This window comes from Strix aluco, chromosome 4, assembly GCF_031877795.1.
Source record: "Strix aluco isolate bStrAlu1 chromosome 4, bStrAlu1.hap1, whole genome shotgun sequence".
Lineage (NCBI taxonomy): Eukaryota > Metazoa > Chordata > Aves > Strigiformes > Strigidae > Strix > Strix aluco.
In genome coordinates, this window is record NC_133934.1 from 57,229,242 (window position 1) to 57,249,802 (window position 20,561).

Consider the following 20,561-nt stretch of genomic DNA (forward strand, 5'->3'; position numbering starts at 1 on the left):
GGCATATTGGATGCGCAGTTAGGGCTTGGTGGGTTTGCAGGTTAGACACACGCTTCGGCAAGAACACTTCTTTTGATACAGGAATAAGGAAGGCATTAATCTGTCACTCAAAAAGTGTGCTGTGTCTACAGACACCTCAGAAGCAGAGGTCAGCATTTTCAAACCTCAGGCCAGCCACCTCATTCCATGTTCAGGTTGCAATGCAGAAAGCACTTCAGCACATCCTTGACTTCATTTCAGTGGGGGAAACATCCTACCGACTTGGGGGGGGGTGCTGCCCAGACTGCTCATGTACTTTCTTTTGCACACATGCTGGACCTTGGCTTATGTAGCAACAGTCTACTTGCAGAGTTGCTACCCTCCCTCCTTTTCCCACCTGTTGTCCCCCCGAAAATGATGCCCACTTGCATTCAGGTGCCTCCATACACATTTGAGTACAGGCAAATTCCCTTCCAGCTTTCAAGTACAATATACATAGGAGACTGAGGTGCTGAGCCTCCACAGGCTGTGTCATATCTGTGAGGTACTTCTTGCCCTCAATTTCCTTCAAAGTCAAAAGATAATGAAAGTGCCCTTGAACCCATGCATCTAGAGCCACATGTCTCTCCTCCAGAACTAATGATGACGCACTGACCAGGGAGGTGAGAGCAAGCCCCGAGATGAGTTTATATCAGTCAGTCACAGTGCACAAGTACCTGTTTCATTAAGAACTGCCCACAAGTAGTAGCATCACATCTGATGAAATTCCCCTCAAAACAGAACTCTGGAAATTTTCAAATAAATACTTGCAATGAAAGAATTCTCACTGATTTTGCTGGTGCCATATATAAATACCATGTCTCTTTTTGAAGGAATTCTTTCATTTTTGTTTCAGGAAGGACCTTTTAAATGTTTTCCTAGTTTTTCTGTAAAAATCCACAGACCTACGGTGTACAGCGTGCATTGTACTTGATGTCAGAATATTTCTCTCTGAATTCCAGGGAACTGCTCATTAGTATGGCAAGTATTTTTTGTTGAATAATTAGCCCATTTTGTGATAGTCAGGTTCAAGCGGTACACAGCTCCTCTTTTTGTAAAAGCTGTATGAAAGGGGAGCTCTTATTGTTATGTTTATCACTAGTGCCCATGGAAATACCAGAGCTGGAAGTACTTCTGCTGTGTCACCAGAATTCTGACCTGTGGTCAATTCAATACCCGCTCCCCCTCTGAAAATGTTAGGCTTTAATAAATCATCTGAAAATTAACTTCCAGAGACAATGAGCTGGTTTGTTGAATGCAGTCACCCTGACCAGTATGAGTTTTCTTTGTGTCGGTGGTGCAGAAGCAGGAATTGCTCATATCCGTCTTTCCCAGTCCCTGTTCTGCCCCGTTACATGTGTCTTAGCATGGGCGCAAGTAGTGACAAAGCACAGCAACCCTCCTCCTAAGGTATGCCGAGGAGAGCTAGTGCAATTGCTAGACCATCCTCACCGGTCTGTGTGGGCTGTAAGATGGCTGCTGAGAGCGAGGTATACAGATTTATAATTTATAAAGAGGTTGACTGCAGAGGAGGCTGCGAGTTTGGAATGACAGGAAACAAACACACGACTAAATTGACCTCAAAAGAACACCCAAACATGCAAATGTATTAAACTCAATAGATTGTCTTCACCTGAAAACTAAAGGTAATACTCCACTGTGGGTCCATCTGCCTAAACACAAAACCACAGCTAGACAGAGAGATTTAAAGACATAGTGACTGAGATGGCCTTTATTTATTTTCTTGCAGCATCAGGTTGAGTTACTGTCAGACGTTGTCATATCAGCTGGAAGTAAAGGTGCAATGTCTGATTAAAAGGTCATTCAGACCTTTAAATACACAGAATAATATTTTTGAAGGGCAGAGCTGTGGTTTAATATGTGTGCTTTTGAAAAACTACGAGATAAGGAATTTTGCATCTGCGTACCAAGTTCTAACTAAAGATATACATTTACAATTAAATATCCATTGCACTAACACCCGATTTGGGAATGAATTATTAATCCACGCTTAAACAAAAAAGAAAGCTTTTAAAATTGAATAGGTGGATTGAGCTAAATCTAAACCAATTTATACAATGAAATCCATAGATTTTAACACTCTAAGAATCAAGGTTATTTCCAGACAGAAAGAGAACCTTCAGCCCATTTAGTGGTTCAGCACACCAACGTACAAGCTTAAGTGCAATGACCATCTACTGCCTAGCTGTATAAATCTGGGAGTCCCATCTGGGGAATCAAACTCTCGGCAAGATTACAGCGCGTTTCTGGATCTCTGTGCTGCTGGCGGGGAATCGTTATCCTGAGTGACAGGAAAGACAGATCCCCCTGGAAGCCTGGGGAGGGGTGGCAAGGAGCAGAACCAGAGCTGATCAGCGTGGTTTTCCTGTAAAAGCCTTCACTGCTCGTGCCGGTGCAAATGCTGACAAACAGCAGGCTCGCTCCCAGGGGGATTCTCAGAAACTCGTAGCCCCGGCTTCTCCAAGCAGGTAATGCCATAAAGCGTGGTGCTTGAGAGAATTTATCCCTGCACAAACCTGGTATGAAATGACCTCCACGCTTTCAAACTCTACATTCTGTTCCCTCCTTGCCAGTTTTCACTGCAAAAGAAGTAGCTCAAACATTTGAAATTTGAAATTTTAATTGTTGCCTTGAAAAATCAGCTTCACATAGGGAACCAAGCACACTACATTTTTGGAGGAGGAGGTAAAAGAGGCAACTGAAACCAACAGAAGAGTGAAAATCCCTTCAATTAAGCATAATGGAAAAATGATACCTACGTATCCATCCTGGTTGCCCCATGCAGAAACATAAAAGCAGACCCTTGTACATGTGTGTGCGTGCACACACTGCCAACGCATGAAAACAGCACGCTGGCAGGTGCTGTAAATTCCTCACCAGAGACTCCGTTTTGACAGCTGAGCTCTGTGTTTTCACAGCAAAAGCATTCATTGAAGAATGATGCCTCCCACAGCCCCCTGGGGTGACCGACCAACTGATGGAGCAAGGTGTGGGGTGCCAGACGGCAGGCTCTGCTCACGCAAGGCCCACCTGCTTGCCCAGCACAGCCCCATCCCTTGGCAAGCTCATGCCTACAAAACCTGCTGGAGATGCCTCTCTCCTTGGCAATCTGAGTCTCACAGCTCGCAGCCACCTGAAAGATTTGGTATGGAGATCAGGAAAGTTAGCCGCTCCAGCTTGGGATGCTGTTGCTTGGGGTGCCACCCAAATTCACAGCTGCGTAACCAAGACTCACTGTAAGTCATCTGCATTATTATTTTCTGCAAGGCTAGGGAATCACTTGGGTTGAGGTGAACCACATTCAGAAATAAAATAGAATAATAAAATATATCAGAGTGCTACATGATTATGACCTAATACTTTACCGATGTTAAAAGATGTTGCATTATGTAAGAATCCTTTGATGTTTGATCCATGAGCAAAAATGCTGTTCTCATTGAAGCAAACTCACACGTTGGCTACAGCAAATTATTGGCCAGATGTGGCACTCCTCATTCATCTTGAGGAGTCCTGGTTGAAACGATCCAGCTCAACAGAGGCCCTTTGGGAAGTATATTGCAGCCGAGGTGCATTCAGCAAGATCTGGGCTATCTGGCAGTCTTTACAATGACCTATACAACCACAGAAACATCTAGCAGTGAAGCAACTTTGTCCTTAATGAATCTCAAACTCGCATGGCAAGGCAAATGAAACTGGTGGATTTCTCAAAGCAGCTGGACTGGTGCTGGCCACATAGGGAAAAACGAGGTCTGCACAGAACCCTCCGTGAGCTTCTCACCCTGGAGAACAATCCTTTCTTGAAATGCCTCCTACAAAAGGAGCAGTTTGACACTTAGGCCAGTGGATGTATAGCATGAAATTTGGCCCACTAAGTTATATACAAATATATGAGTGTATGTATATCTCAATATACACATATATGTACATATCTAGATACATGATCTGGTGCTCCACGGCAGCCAAGAAGTTCACTGGATAGTCACAGACCCTGCACGAAATGCAATTTGGATCAGTCAGCAGCCCAGTACAGCAAACACTGACCACCACTGGCCATAAACCAGTGACCATATGCTTTTCTTACACCTCTGCGAATGTGGGCTACAGACCTAATCAGGCCCACAAAACTCACACAACTGTCAGCGAGAAAGAAAACTGGCCTTTGCTCCACATCACGCCTTGTATTTCCAGTGCTGCAAGCTAATTTAGGTGTCAGCTTGACCACGCTGGACATGATGTCAAATATACACACAGTGTTGCTCTGACATAAACAGTGCAGGATCTGGTGCAAATCCATCCTCAATTTCCCTCTCTGGAAAGACCCTTCCCCAGCCAAGCAGCGGGCTGCAGGGCACACATGGCAGCACGGACCCAGACTCATGGCTGGAACGGGGCTGTGCGTCTCGCTGAGACGTGTCAGCACCCAAAGGAGCAACGCAATCTCCTGACCCGCAGAGCAACACCATCTCCTGACCTGCAGAGCAACGACATCGCCTGACCCACGGAGCAACATCATCTCCTGATCTGCAAAGCAACACCATCTCCTGACCCATGGCGCAACAGTGTCTCCTGACCGGCAGGCAGGAGCCCTCCCCAGCGGCAGAGGCAGCCCGCCTGCTGGTGGGTGAAGGACGCCTGTCACCTCTCCCACGCCAGCCTGCTCTGCTACCGGTGAATGCGGTCTGGACAGCATCTCCCCTACTTACTTGCCGCCCTGAGAGGAAAGCAGCCTTTGAAAGTATCTATGGCCCACTTTGTTCCGCTCATAAATATACACTACCTACAGCAACGACTTTGGGGAAAACCTCCTGACGATCAGATTCAGCTCACACAGAGTCTCCCTGAATGTTTTTCTTCAGGCAAGGAGGCTTGGGGGCAAGAAACTGGTGTGTGAATGGCATCTCCTGGAAATGTGGAAGGAAGAAAAAGGCAGAGCCCAGCGCAGGGTGTGTTTCTCCCAGCCACTCCGCTCCCTGTCCCAGACGTATGATGAGAGTCCCACTGCACCGGCACCGAGTGGGCCGGCTGTGGCTGCCGCACGCGCCGCAGGTGGCTTCGGCACACGTGCACGCCAGCTGGCACCGGAGAGCTCCGCGCGGGAACAGCCCGCACCTCAAACTCCTGGCATCCTCCCACCCAGCCGCAGGCCCACAGGAGGGACGTGCCGGCTCTGGACGAGGTGTCAGTCCACAAAGCTGCCGCTCCCCACAGCTGCCAAAATCCCTGGCTGCCCACCGACGCTGCGCTCCTGCTCGCTGTACGTGTTATCAGGCAGTAACAGATGTCCTCTAATAACAAGCTTATTATTGGACTTAGCAGATAAAAAGGGACACGTATGCCGGGTCAGAAGCTCGGTGGTGAGTTTGCTTCCATAGCCCACCTTAAAATATCTCTCCCCATACCTGAGCTACAGGCCTGTCTCCCTTCATACCAAGGATGAGATTTAACATTTATTTTAAAAGTCAGCTTTATTTGCTCCAAGAGGACATGCATCTGCATGCTGGCAGTTATTTTTCCACTTGTGCTGCATATCTCTCAGGCCGTATTTGAGACAAACCAGATTTAGAACATACCAGATTAGGAAACTCATTTGACTTTCACTGCCGCCAGCTCCACCAACTAAAAAGTAAATCTCCACCATGGGACACTGCAAATAGAAATTTTTAAAATGTACTCCTAAGTTGGGGTCATGTTTTGAAAACCCAGATCCTGTCTATTAGCTCGCTCAGTGGTAACCTCAGGAGATTTCAGTGGAGCTAGCTGGGGAATAAACGATTTGTGTCACAGTCATGGAGACCTGCCACTGTAGGGCCAGATCCTGTCACTCGGACTCGACATCACTAGCAGGCAGCAGTTCCCCAACTAAATCAATAGGATTAGTCTGAGGAGTAATGTGTTTCTCCACAGGAGAAAGAACAAGCAAATGTGTCCCTCCTTTACATTCAGTACACACCATTTTATACTTTTTTTTTTTTTTTCCAGTTTATATATGAGATTAAATTTGGGGAATGGGTAAACAATTTCACTTTTTTGATCTAAAAAAATGCATAACACCATTGGGGAAAACAGATGGCAAATACAGATCAGAAATCATAAGGAATCCAGACTAACGCTGTCAAAGAAAAACAGCTCAGTCCCAGGAAACGTTAGTGACAGAGCCCCTCTGCATGCCAGCGAGCACCTACAGCTAAGAGCAGCCACACCAGCTTTCAGCGGCACGGCTCACACGCTCCACCAGCAGCCTTGAAATCCCCAGGGGGCAGCCTGAGCCGCTACACATTGCTTGCACCCAGGCCGGCAGGCACAAGCATCGCCCCAGGATGCAGGCAGAGCCCTGAAAAGGAGCACATCTCCTCTCCCCCTTCCCTCCCGGGCTGGGAGTAATTGGCTGCAGTCGCCTTCCAGCACACTCCCTCCCTTGTGCCAGCGCAGCTCTTTTGGCCAGCAAGCCGAGGGACAGAGCCAAGTCTCCACCTCTGCTGTCCCGTTCGCTCCCGAGGGGAGCAGCCAGCTTGGCCGCCGGCTTCCCCGTGCCTGGCACCCCGCGCGCGGGGCTGGCGGCACTGGGCAACCCGGGGTCGGGAACTCCTCCTGCCATCTGCTCCCCTGCAGCCGCGTTCCAGCTGGCCGCACTCCAGCCTCAGACGGGGGCTCCTAAAGGCTTTCTGGCAAAGGCAGAAGCAAAGACATCAGAGGTTTGGGTTTTCAGGTTAGGGGTCTCTCATATCTCACTGCCAAAGGGATTCACGTTTCTTTCCCTATATCTATATCCCTCTCCAGCAGTTCTTGCAGTTCCTTCGGTTTTTTTCAGCTGTTCCTGTACCTGAGGACGGAGCTGCTAAGCACACTAGAGTGCATATTCAGTGTATGTGACTATTTGGGGGTTTTTTTATTTATTATTTGCATTCTGGCCGGCATTTGAAGGCCTCAGGCAGGATGAGGGATTGTTTCTGTTGGTTCTGCCTGCCCAGTCCCTCAACCAGTAGGTCTGGCCTGTCTCCTGCTTTTTCAGGGATGGGGAAGGGCTGGTACATGCTCTAACACAGTGTTACTTTAAAGCCAAGACTGATGCTAAGCAGGTCAGAAAAGCTGTCACTCAGTGCTCCCATACTGACTGTGGGAATTAGTATCAAACAGCCAAACATTTTATTAGCATAAAGCAGAAACCTCTGTTACTGAGAAAAGTTTTCTAGAGAAATTCTTGGATACAGGTTTGTTACCACCATGCAACATAAAAACCAAGACCCTACAGTGCAAAAGACACTAAAAATGAAATACCCACCCCACTGCTCAGCTTCTAGGACCCACCTGGTGACTTCTGCTGACTCTCCTCTGTCAAACATTATCAACTAGAAGCGTGCCTGCCTTCTGCAACGGGTGCACCACGTGCATACACCTCCCCCTCTCTCACACACACACTGCCATTCACCTCCCTAATCAAATCCCTGTGAAGACCATCCATCAGTTCCTATCATTTATCCTTCCCACACACACAAGCTCACAAAACAGAATTATTCTTGTTAACATTCATTCCATTAATGAGAAATCCCTGCTGGTTCGTCATCCAGTGGTACAAGTCTTTGCACTCACAGGCTGACATCTCTATCATCCTCCAAACTGCTGCTCTGGGGTACAGCAATCTCTTACGGACTGGTCTCCAAGCAGAAGGGAGGCTCGTTTCTCAGGACCAAACCTAAATTTAAATCTCTTTCCCTTAGAGCTGCTGGTGCTTCAGCATCTTTTTCTCCTGCATGGAACCTAAAATCAGCTATGATGCCTCATTGGTTAGCTAACTGCTTCTGTCCTTTGGGATTTTTCATACACCGTTGATAAAAGAGCCAGTGAAAAATATATCCATTAAATGCTTGGCCTCTGCTTGCTTGTTTCTTTTTCTGCAAAACTTGCAAAGAAAAAAAAAAAGGAAAATCACTCAAATGTAGTACTCAGTCAGCTACCTGGGTTGAGGGAGTATTTTCAGCCGGTGCCTAAGACTCATCACAGGTGTGAGCTTGGCTCTCTCACTGCCAGTGAGCACCATGTATTGTCCGATTAGATACAGGGAGAGGAGCAGCAACTCAAACTCTTATACAGCAGGTCACCACAATTCCTAACCAGAGGGGAAAACATTAAAAGATTGTAAATGGCTCTGAACCCCATTCATTCCTGGGTATGTCTTCTGAAATTTTCAAGTATGATAATTAAGACCCATCTCAGTGATTATTTTCATGACACTGTCACCTCCGCTGGACTTTGACCTCCAATTTATTTTACATCAGCTTCCAAGCAAGCAGCTAACTGTGATCTCTGCCTCCCAGAGCCTAGATGAACTGGTGATTTAGAGGGAATGGGTTTTACATCATTACTAAGCTTGTGCCATTGAGTCTTCTCCCACCCACTCCCTGGTGGCTAGCTATTCAAACCCTCGACCCTTCCAAATATATTTTCTTGTCTTCTGCTCACTCTAAAACCAATGGCCTTTGTTTGACTGATACCACTCACTTTGGAGATCACATTTGACAACATTTACTCCCTGCCTCTCCTTTTCTATTTGACCTCTTTAACTGCACCACAATAATCACGCTCTGCCCTCCTTGTACCTTCTACAAGCTCTTCTACCAAGCTCTTCAGCTCTCTTCCAAGGTCACTGCACCACCTCTTCATCCCCACCCAGCAGTTAGGATGTGTAGAAGGATGGATGTTACTGAACCACAGTTGTTTTAGGGTATTTATTTTGTGATGATGGAGCAAATTCTTTGTGATAACACAGTGCAGACTGATGTGCTGTCAGCATGCTCTAGCTTCCCTAGGACACACAGTACACACCACTGGAGAAACCTCTAAGTCCAAGCAGTCGTTGTGCAACAAATCATCATTTTCAGCCTGTCATTTGCAAGAATCCCCTCCCTCTTTCACATTTGTCATCTGTTTGTACGTATTCCTTTATCATTTCCTTAGCTCTCAGACAACTTGTTCGGATCATGCGACTCCTCCCATACCACATGCTCACCCCAGTACCCAGATTTTCTCCATAAATTCTAGTCAATTTAAAAAATGAATTAAATAAACTGGATTTCCCTATCAACAAGGGCACGTCAAAAGCCTTGCTCACCCTCACCAAGGTCCCCTTCTGCTGTATCAAGTCTTGGCCTTCCCCCAGAGGAGTGCTGGGATGATGGTTACTGGTGAGCTCTTCAAGTGCCTCACCTGAATTACTAATAGCAAACCTCTTGCTCACAGCAGCAGATATATTCCACGCTCTTTGGACCAGGGGAGACCTCACTGCCGTTTTCAGCACTACTGTTGTACCCTTGCTGTCAGCAGATCACCTCCAGTGATCGGTTGGTCTGCCCCATGGTAACTGAGTCACTCCTACGGAGGAGCAGGCACCCCCTCACCAAGGCTTTGCATGTTATAACCAACCCTCCACCACTTTTGTGTCCTTCTCTGAGCGCTCTGAAGCTCTTCTTTCCTCCTCCTCTGTCCTCACCTTAAGTGATATCCATCCTGAACTCTCTAGGATTTGCCATAATTTTATAGTGTTAATATTACATTCCTCCCTCCACCCAAATTCTAATACTGCTTCTCTGCTTCCTAAACCACTGTACAAATAACTCCTAGTCAAATGAAGTCTGATAGCAGTTAATGGTGTTCCTACATAGAAGTACAACAGAGACCTCAGCCCCAGCAGCCTCGAATTGAAAGGAACACTGTCCTGAGACAGGAAAGGTGCAAAGTTTTAAAATCTCCAACACTTCAGAGACTGAGATAAAAGAAAATACTGAGTAGAGCAGGGGAAAGAATAAAACCCTATGGTGAGTAAGGGAAAGGCATTTGATGAGCTTGCTGCCCGCCAAGAGCGCACTATCCAGCATGATCCAGGCTGCCTTTATTCCTTTTACATTCCCATATCTCACTTGGCACTGGAGTGTCTGGTTAAATAGGAAGGAACGGAGAAACTCTGGAAAAACTGCAAAAAAAATTCAACAGGCTTCATGCATACCTGGCTAGGGATTTTTATAGTCTTAATTAAGAGGATGCCTAGGAGTTCCAGGGAGGAGAAAATATTTCCCATAATGTCTGAGAGCAGAAGTTAACAAGCCTGCTGGGATCTTTTTAGCCCCTGCAGAGCTAAGGCTTCAACGTTATTAAATGGCTGTCGCATCTGAAGTATGGTGCAACATAACTCGACACACGAGAGAAAGTGCAGGATGCTGAAATGGGGGATGACTTTACATTACGTTGCAGAGTAATTCAGTTTCAGGACAGGTGTTTGCATGTGACTGAACAAGATACGACTGTGGAAAACAATAAAGGTACCCAAAAGAAGAGAGGAGACAGACACAGCAGGCTGGGCTCCCAAAGAGCAAAAAATTCTCAAAACCACATGCTTCAAGACTTTCTGGTTCAGTACGATCATCCAAAGTAGATGAGTTATCAAAAAATACAAATGCTACAGAAGGAGGGAAACACTTTCTTCGGATGGTGGTACTCCTCAGAAGACATGGTACCTGCTGGCAATTTTTAAGCACATAGTCAGTGACTCAGGAATTGTTAGCAACCAAGGCCAAGTCCCAGGGACTTTCTTACAGTGACACAAGTTACTTTCTTATTGCTCCTAACTCACCTGGGTACATCCGAAAAGCTTATCTTAAAGCCTTTCCCTACACCATCAGCAGCTGTCTCCCAGTGCAACCAGAGATTGAAAGGATTATGCTGTATTTGATGAGACTTTAAGGTGTACGTTCCAGGTTTGCCTGCTTAGAAATATTTCACCAAGCCTAACCCTTAAAATACATGCATGTTCAGAGTCGGAAGACTACTAGTTTTCTTTTTACAGATACAAATTTTTAGGATATTTGGAAAGGACCTGTTCTCAGTCATTGCTATGCATCAATGCAAGACACAGTGTACAGAATATCTACCTTTTGTTTAACTTCCTAGACCACATTTCTTTTAAAACCTAAAACACAGTACCACGATGTTGCTCTTCAAAAGGGACCACTTTCTGACATCCTAATTCATTCTCCAAGCGAGCAAGGTCTTCCCTGACTTCAGTAAAGGTGTTAGGTGTCCATCTACCAAACAGAATTGTGTGGAAAGTGGCCCCATAAAAATGTAATATGAACATACATGACCAGGCAGACAAAACCTGAGACTGTTACTTACTGTTACCCACCCCGAATTAGCAGCATATGACATGATATTCACATATTTACCAGCTTAAATGAGTCTCCCTATATGAATAAGGCATGATGTGTATAGCCCACAACATTTTGTACAAACAGAATTGGTACGATTTTCCAAAAGTGCTGTAGCTGGCCTAGGAGTCCAAGTCATGATGGTTCTATGCACCTCTAACTGAAATATGTAGTCCAAAGTGACAGAGACAATTTGGAAGAAAAAGTAAAAAAGTACTTACTATGCTAATTACTGCTCTAGAAAAAAAGCTGACTTCATTCATCATCTTTTGCACAACACGTGCAACTTGTCCAGCCTAAACAATACACAGAGATTTCGTTATGTCAGCTTAAAAAACCAGACTAACCAATCAGTCACGACACTGAAATCCAAAGTCCGGTGGAGAATCCTGATGCTCCAACTGTATAACCTATATTAGTACTTCGAAAAATGTGCAAAGAACTATTCAGTGCAATCAAAATGCGAAACCACCAAAACCAGTTAACCTCTCTTACCATACGGACAATTTCACTGGCAAACAATCATAGTTAAATGATTTAAAGCAAGCAATTTCCAATCTAAGTAGAAAGCAGTGTTTGTATGAAAGAGGCTGTTAAGCCCTTGACTGGCCTACAATTTTGCTGAATTCCTTGAAACTCTGTTCAGTACCAAATCCCACCACTAAGAGATTTCCTTAGGCAGGAGAAACTTAATTTTTGCCCCCCTTTAACAAACTACACTGTATCAAACAGCAGTTTATATAATGTAAATGCTAAATTGAACGCTAATATCATGGGGTTTGGGTGCTTTCTTTGCTAAGTATCACATGAGGAAAGGGAAAAAACAACACATGAAACAGTAAAACAGATGACATCCAACTCCGTTTCAGAAGCTACCCCTTGTGCTCAGTAATTTGCCAGAATGGTAAGGAGACCAAAAGCTCCACTCCGCTGGGCTCTCAACGTCTTCCTCAATCCCATGTCTCCCACCAACCGCATTGCATTCCCGCCTTGCAAGATGGGATCCTAACACAGAAGGTCAAATAGCTTCAATGAGATTTCCAAGTGGCACTGGTGAGCAAGGACGCCTGCAGCTGCTCTGGTCTCTGCCGGAGGTGGCAGTAGGAGACCTGGTGTTGTCCCCAAGAACCTCCAGGGGTCAAAAGCAAAATCCATTGCTGAATGTATGTTTATCCCAGACACATAAAATCTGGATGAAAGTGACAAAAAACGTTGCAAAACACTCCACAAAGATTAAATCTGGCCCTGCCAACACGGTCACCGCAGGATCGTGCGCCATGTTGGAAGCCCCGAGTGAGAGCGCTGCAGCCACCTGGCGAGGGCTCTCCTGTGGTGCCAGCTGCCAGCTCCAGCGCCCGGCACCCTCCTTGCAGGCTTGGGGTTGGGAACGGAAGAACAAGAACACCCTGGCAGAGCACAACGGGCACGCACGAGGAGGAGAGAGGAAAAAACCGGCAATCAGGGCCCATCAGGGCTTTACAGCCGCCAGCCAACATGAGTTGTGCTTGGGACAGACTGCGGTTCTTGCTCCAGCTGCAAACACCCGGGGAGAGGGGCTGCTTTTTTATCCTGCTTGCACGGTGTTTAACACATGGGGAGCCTTGGCCACATGGAGGGCTACGAGGCAGCGACAGGGAGGTGAGAAACACTGCCATACAGCAACATGGCAATGCACACTACAAGGTGGTCTTTCTTTCCACCTTCCAGTGAGCCACTTGGATCGTGTTAGCTGCCTGCTCCTTATCAAGCTTTTCAGTTCCCCCTCACACTACTCAATTCCACAGTGCCGTCGCTTAACTTATGCATGTAATTTAAAGCGAGATAGACGGCAGGGAAATTGCTTCCTCTGAGGCCCATACTAATTGACCCCTATCCACAGAGCTCAGCAGTCTTCCCTTAACAGTGCTCACACACGCTACCACAACACGAAGTGCAAGTTCGGAGGTTGCCAGCGCAGCCTCCCTCCCCCGTGGCAATGCCATATGGTGTTAAGATTTTCAGGATCAGATGCTGTTCCTGCTGAAATCAATCATCGCAACCCTGTCCCCGGCGAAGGCCATCTCAAACTCCCGCTGGCTTGAAATGCGACTCAGCGAGGTGCCTCGGCTTTGGATGCTGGTATTTACTATTTCAGGTCAGTATGCAAACGTTTACTTTAATAGCGCACATATCAATTAGCGCGGCTGTTAGGAATAAAGCAAGTGGCACCAGCTATGATGACAGCAAGCCCAAACAGCAGGTATTTCACATTTGGGCCGAACCCTTCAGACCCTGCCAATGTGAGTCAGCCCCTCTGCCTGACTTTGCTGTCACGCTAATGAAAACGAGGAGCAGGGCAACTGAGACTCATACGCTGAATCAGGATGGTTTACTTCAAAGAAAGGGGGATGTAAAGCAACGTCAGGCTCCTAATCTTCATAACCTGCAGCAGAAGTTACAGACGCGTATACCAATCAGAGGAAAATAAGTAGTCTCTATGGGTAAATAAAGATTATGTCTCTTTAAACCAACTGTAAATCTGAATGAACACAGAATATACATACACAAGTAGGCAGCGTGCAACATGACGTCAATCTTATTTTTATAGATTTATTATTACCGTACATAAAATTTCCTAGTAATAATAACATTCTATGAAAAATACTAGAGCGTTGGGACACTTTTGAGGTGAAAACAGTACAAGAAAAATAGGAAAAAATAATGCAAGTGTTTAAAAAAAAATGCTGGGAGGGTAGCAGTCCATTAAAAATGCAAGGGTCAGGGACTGGAAAGCATTCATGTGAATCTGTCTTCAACTCTGTGTACTAACCTTGAGAGTTATATCCTATGCATTCATTGCACCAGTAGAAGAAGAGATTTAAAGGAAACAGAGAGAAATGGTTTCCATGGGATCAGCCAGTTTACTGTTTATTGTTATTATTCTCATTTTTCGTTTATTTCCTTTTTAAACACAGTTCCGCCCCCTGCCTTCAATCATCTCTGCAACTTGCAGCCACTGTTGAGTGCAATCCGCAAATCTTACAAGCGTGTAGTGGAACGTGAGCCCCTCGATCCTCGTCGCGCTTCCTTGGGATCGTGCCTACCGAGGTGATGGGGGATCACCCACGCCGAGCTGGTGCTTCCCCGCAAGCGCAGGCCGGAGGCGCACCCGAAGTTCACCCCGCGGGGAGGCTGCCCTCGCCCCCCCCCCTCCCACAGCCACCGCTGCTGCTGCGGTGCCCTCGTGTAGGCCCTGTCACTCTCCAACACCCTTCCAGCTGGTGGCCTTGCAGCCAAAGCGCTGCCGCTGCTGCTGCACATGTGCTTTAGGCAGCCCCGCTGTCACTCTTTATTAGTTAATTTTTTTTTTTTAAAAAAAAAAGAAGAAGAAAAGAAAGAAGATGTAAGGAAAAAACCCATATAAGAAAGTTACTCAGCTTGGGCACTCTTCCTCTCCTACTGACAAACCACGTTTCTGTAAGGAAATCAGCCACATCCCGTGACAAAACTTTGTGATGGGCCACAACCTGCAGAGAAGCGATGCCTTACTGACATACCCCCATCTGGAAAGAGAAACCAGTTTCCTTGGAGTCATGGTATAGCAGCAGAGGAGCTTTTGTGTTTACGGATCTGACGGAGCACAAACAGGAGCGAGCGAGCGGGGCAGAGAGGGAATGAAGAAAAGGAGTGAAGGCAGGTGGTTATGAGAGTACACAAGTGGCTAATAAAACCACGGTTTTTACTAGTCACAGTGGTTAAACAATTTTAACGGGCGGCATTCTCATAACATGCCTGAGCAGTTTTTAAGGCTGTCGAACACCTCTGTCAGGAGCGAGGAAGTTCTGGAAACGTGCTCAGAGATGCACACAAACCCATAGGAAGATCTGATAACGTACAAATTCGTTTCTTCCAGAGATAGCTCACTTTCTGCACAAATCGATAAGCCATCAGAACCTATCATTTATCACAAACATTAAATCCCAGCAGTGTCCTGGTTTGCAAGCCTAATGAGGGAACCTGGTACACAAAGGCACCCCTGGTGCCGGGGGGATTCTCCACGTTCAGAGAGAAGTCTCTTTTGGGCTGTACTCAGCATTATAAGCCATCATTAACAGACCGGGGCATTAAGCATCATCTCTGTGAACTTGCTACGAAACCAACAAAGGCATGTTATTGAGAAAAACAAGAGTTGAAAACCCAATCTAGTTTCTAGCACCAGGGAAGTACATCCTGGTTTTTGCGTTAGTGGTGCTGGGTCACCATACATTCACAAAAAAAGAGCTAAGAGGATGCAGTGCTACAAATCAAACTTTCAGCAAGGACAGTTCACTCTTGCGAGGAGGAATTAATGAGTCGGTTTGATGAGGCTGGTTAGGAAAGAGTTAATGGTATCAGCCAAATGTCAGCTAAACCCCCAAATGTTGCTTTTGTCCCATGGCAGTATCAATACCAACACCATGATCTCCATTTATTTAACAGAGATCCAATGAATGGGCTCTTGGTGCTGCTTTTTCCCTGGAATCCCTCATCCCACCTTCTTGGAGAGAACTCCTGCAAGCAATGAGTAAGGGAACAAACCGCTCTGCACACACGCGCACGCACGCACACACACAGAGGGAAGTTGCAATTTCTGTGACTACACTTAGTTGCTAATTTCTGTGACTACAAACCTCGATGTCACCCAGCACACACTACTCCTCTGTACTAAATCCATCATCCTCGACACCTTCAGATGCATCCGATCTGCGTGTCTAACCAGCAACACTATAATTTTAATAATGACAAGGGATTAAGCATGATGACTAGTGTTTCCTTCGCCTAGCGATACCAACCAATTGGCGTTCTCCTCCCAGTTGTGTATTTTGGCTCCCATTGTCTGTCCTACCCAAGACATTACCCGAAATGTCTGCGACATGGGACCTGCCTGTCTCTCGCGCGTCTAGCGAACCTGAAAACCTGTCGTTACGTCTTTGGGAAATGCGATACGTTGTCAGTTCTGAGGGCATGTCATAAAAATAACCGTACGTACAGGTCAGTCAGAAATCTGTCATACCTGTGCTATTTTTCCATCGTGTTTTACGCACCATGAGCGGGTTATTTCGTAAGAGATATTGCCAAAGAGATTACTCGGGCACGTTTCACCGACTGCCGGGCTCTACGGCCAGTCGTCTGTCTTGGACAAACTGCCACCGGCCACCCTGGAGGTGAACTCGCCATCACTTTCCCCTGCACTCCCGACGACGGGAGCCAGGCGCTCGGGCTCAGACCTCCCCTTCCCCACCTCCCCTTCCCTGCGAACCGCCCCGGGTCGTCACGAGCGCCGTGGAAAAACAAAAAAAAAAAAACAAAAACAAAACGAGAGGAAGAAACCAGAGACAGCCAGCAGTCTTATAGGAACAGCACGGCAGGTAAACCAGGCGAGCAGCGTCCCGCACCGGCCGCGAGCAGGCGGGGCGGGGGCCGGCGCCCCCCGGGCCTGACGGGCGCCCCCCGGGCCCGACGGGCGGGGGGGGGGGGGGGGGGCCGCGGGGGCGGCTCTCCGTCCCTCCTCGGCGGGGCCGCGACCGGGGCCAGCGCCGAGCTCGGCGGGGCGCCGCGGGGGGCGGCGTTTCTCTTCCCTGCGGGGCGGAGAGGGGGCGGGCGGGCGGCGGGGCAGCGCCGCGGGGGGGGCTGGGCGCGCCCGCGGCGGGGGGCACCCTCAGAGCCTGAAGGAGGCCTCGGAAAAGGGATGCTGCATCTTGAAGCTAGACAAGAAGCACTGGAGGGGGGGGGGCAGGGGGTTGAGGAGGGACGGCGGGAGGCTGGGGAAAAAGAAATCATCTCCTCTGACCTCTAGCGAAGTGCCCGGTTTTTTCTTAAGCTCTTCACATTTCCTAAATTTGCAGATCTGGTGTCCCGTTTTGCGGTTCCTGCAACTGCTGCAGACTCCACAGTTGATGAGCCGCTTGCAGGGCACGCACACCCCGCAGCGTTTCCGCTTCTTCTTGGCGGGGTTGCCCGCCCCGGCCCCGGCCCCGCCGCCGCCGCCGCCGGCCCCCCCGCCGCCGCCGCCGCCGCCGCCGCCTCCGCCGCCCCCCGCGCCGGCGGCGGCGCCCAGGGCGGAGGCGGGCGAGGCCGAGGCGTGGCTCTGCGGGCAGTCCGCCAGGTTGGCGATCTGGAAGGCGCTGTCTGTGACGGCGGCCGAGGCCGCGGCGGGGGAGTGCAGGGCCGTCATGACGATGACCCCGGGGGGCAGGGAGAGGCCGCCCAGCGCCGGGATGGCCGAGAAGGTGCCGACGCGCTCGGGGAGGTTCATGATCTCGGCTTCGGCGGCGCCGCACTTGAGCTTGTTCATGCACTCGCCGGCCAGCGGCCGGCAGTGCTCGGGGGCGAGGGTGGAGAGGAAGTTGCCGTTGGCCATGGGCAGGGCGCCGGGCTGCTCGGCCGGCGGGCAGCCGGGCTTGCCCAGCCGCTGCGAGTCGCTCCGGTGGTGCAGGCCGCCCCTGCCGGCGTGCAGCGAGGAGGCGGCGGCGGCGGCGGCCGCGGAGGCGGAGGCGGCGGCGGCGGCGGCGGCGGCGGCGGAGGAGGAGGAGGAGGGCTTCCTCGCCGCGCCTGCCGCCGCGCCGCCGCCGCCGCCGCCGCCGCCGCTGCCCCAGAGCATGGCGGTGGCGGCGGCGGCCGTGGCGGTGTCGCAGTTCCAGGGGGACATGCCGATGCGGGCGGCGGCGGCGGCGGCGGCGCTGGGGAAGATGGGGGTGGTGATGCGGGCGATCTTGGCCGCCTGCGGGAAGGCGCCGCCGTTGGTCTTGTAGAAGGTGGCGAAGGAGCGGTACCTCTCCATCTCCGAGTTGTAATCCACAAGGCTGTTGAGGGCCCCCTCGGGCAGGTGGCTGTCCTTGGGCAGCCCCGGCGCCTCGGGGTTGGGGCCGCTCTCCACGCACACGTTGGTGTTCATGGTGGCCGGGGAAGGGACGGGGGGTGGGGTGGGGGGGAGAGGGACGGGGCGGGGGGGGGGGGCGGGGGGGGTCGCTTAATCCTCCTCCTCCTCCTCTTCCTCCGGGCGCATTCCCGCGGTGGGTGCCTGGCCGGGCAGCCGCTCCTCCTGCATCCTCACGGGAGCTGCCGCAGCTGAAACACAGAAAGTCATTTCCGAGGGGGTGCGCGCGCGCGGGGGGCGCTACGGGCCCCAGCGGCCACCCCGGAGCGGGGGGGACACGGGGGGGACACGGGGCGGGGGGGGCACGCGCCGCCGTACCCGCGGGCAGAGAGCTTGAAGGGGCGGCCCGGGAGGAGCAAACCCGGTCCCGGGACAAGCCGCGGGAGGGGGGACACGGACAGACACGGCACGGGAGCTGCCCACCTACCATCTCCACGGGGGAAAATGAAAAGGCAGGGGAGAAAAGGGGGGGAGAATAAATAAAAGGAATAAATAAAAAGAAATTTAGAAAAAGAAGAGGGAGGCGGGGGGAGGGAGCCGCCAGCTGCCACGGTGTCCTTCTGCGCCCGGCGGTCATTAGCTGCCTGCCGGCACAGCTGGCTCCGCCGGGCGCTGGTCGCGGCGGCACCGGCCCCCCCCCGCCACGGGGAGGGGGGACGGGGGACACGACACACGACGCTGCCTGCGGGCGGCGGGGGAAAACGGGGCTAGGTTAAAAAAAAAAAAAATAAGGCAGGCAATTTCACAGCTTGTGATCCCAGCGCCTGCAGCTGTACTAAAGCGGAGTATTTATCCCAAGCTCTCGGGAGGATTCCCCGCCACGGGCGGGGGACACCCGCACCCCGCCGCGGGGCCAGCCCTTCCCCGGGCGCGGCGGGGCTCGCCGGGGCGGCAGCCGGGAGCCCCCGGGCGGGCCCGGAGCTTGTTACCTGCGGAACTACCCCCCCGCGGGGAAAGATGGCTCTCTGCCTCAGGGTTAGGAAAGTTTAGGAGGGGGTTAAGGACGCGGGGCTCGTTTTATTTCCCACCGGCGCCCCCCCGGGAGGTGAAGGGGGGGGTGTTTTAGTTTATGGCAATGAGGAAGGTACATTATGGCAGCCTGCGCGAACTAAAGCAAAACATAAACATAACTTAAAAAGCCCTCAGTTTATGAACACTGCCTCTTTGTTTTCCAGATGCTCTACCTGGATAGTTTAGGTATTTCCAGCGTCGTTTCTGATGTAGGGCTATCGATCAGAAACGTTCGCTTGGGAGACACTCGTGGGGCTACGTCTAGTTTCCAGACTCCGGTATGTTTAGCTCGAAATGGTTATCAATTACGGTAATTACGATCATAATTAGATTAATGAACCGTTTGCAGCCCAACCTACCGAGTGCAAAAACTTCGTCTTCTCCCGACGTCGTGCACTAAGAAAGCGGGCTTTATGTAAACAAATCCAGATGAAGGGAGCGTAAATCTACAGAAGAAACCTCGCCCTCGGCTGCACTGGGGACTGGCGGGCGTCTTTCCATCGGAAAAAAAGACCCCGAGCCCGCAGGAGCCACCTCTGTGCTTCCACGTCAGGGAAAAACCCAGACTCTCGCTGCCTTCAGAGGTCTGGTGGCAATACAAAGACTGCCCCGGAAAGCTCTAGGCTAAGCGTCGTCTTGTGGAGGGATGCGAAGGATTTGCATATAGCAAAAAAAAAAACCCCTCTCCCCTTTCCAGAAAGGAAAACCTAGCCGCACGTCCTCGGCAACAACTACTCAATAAAACTAGTTTTGCCAGCCATGTGTAGGTAAAGCCACGCATCTGGTCAGGAATAAAACGTTAGCGTTCAGCCTTTTATGCCCGAAGTCAAGTAACATACGCATTTTCTTGCCCTATTCCCCCCAGCATTAAAGTGGCTTCTCTCCACAAAAGCTTCCCTCGCTGGCTACCTTTTCTCTTCCCGCAGTCCCCTCTCGGGGTTTATTGCCACCAGGAGCGAGAAAATGATGGTGCCCACCAACCGGGTCATTATTGTTTAATCGATGCATCTCCGGAGCATGAAGAGGGTACCCGAGACGCAGTTATTGATTTCTACCCCCCCCCCCCCCGCCTTGACGATCGCCCTCATTTCCACGAATGAAATAAATAAATTGCTAGCTGGGCTTCGCGATTCTGTCCCTGCTTAAGCTAAATGTGACCGTGCATGTTCAATATTGCATGTCTGCTCTGCCAAAGACAGAGAGATCAAAGGTCATATTTAACATTCAGGAGGAGGGGCGGGTGCAGATTAATTAATAAATTAATATAGCGGCGCCTTTTATTGCCCAAGTCTAGCATTAATCTACTTTTACGATCCCGGAGGACAAGAACAAAAAAAACCAAAAAACAAAACAAAACAAAAAAAAGCCCCCGACAAACCCACAAAATTAGGAAAAAAAAAAAAAAAAAAGAAAACCCACCC

General features: G+C 49.8%; 1 protein-coding gene across 2 annotated transcripts in view; it reads right to left on the reverse strand.

The window, feature by feature from the left end:
* The window catches only part of CXXC4 (CXXC finger protein 4), a 128,613-nt gene extending 109,343 nt beyond the window's left edge, over positions 1–19,270 (reverse strand). For both annotated transcript variants that reach the window (XM_074823207.1, XM_074823208.1), the window contains exons 1-2: positions 18,557–19,270; positions 17,044–18,320 (exon numbers count right to left, since the gene is read on the reverse strand). In XM_074823207.1, the coding sequence (XP_074679308.1) occupies positions 17,044–18,147 (1,104 nt within the window). In that variant the 5' untranslated portion in view covers positions 18,148–18,320; positions 18,557–19,270. The remainder of the gene's footprint in view (positions 1–17,043; positions 18,321–18,556) is intronic.
* Positions 19,271–20,561: the final 1,291 nt, after the last annotated feature.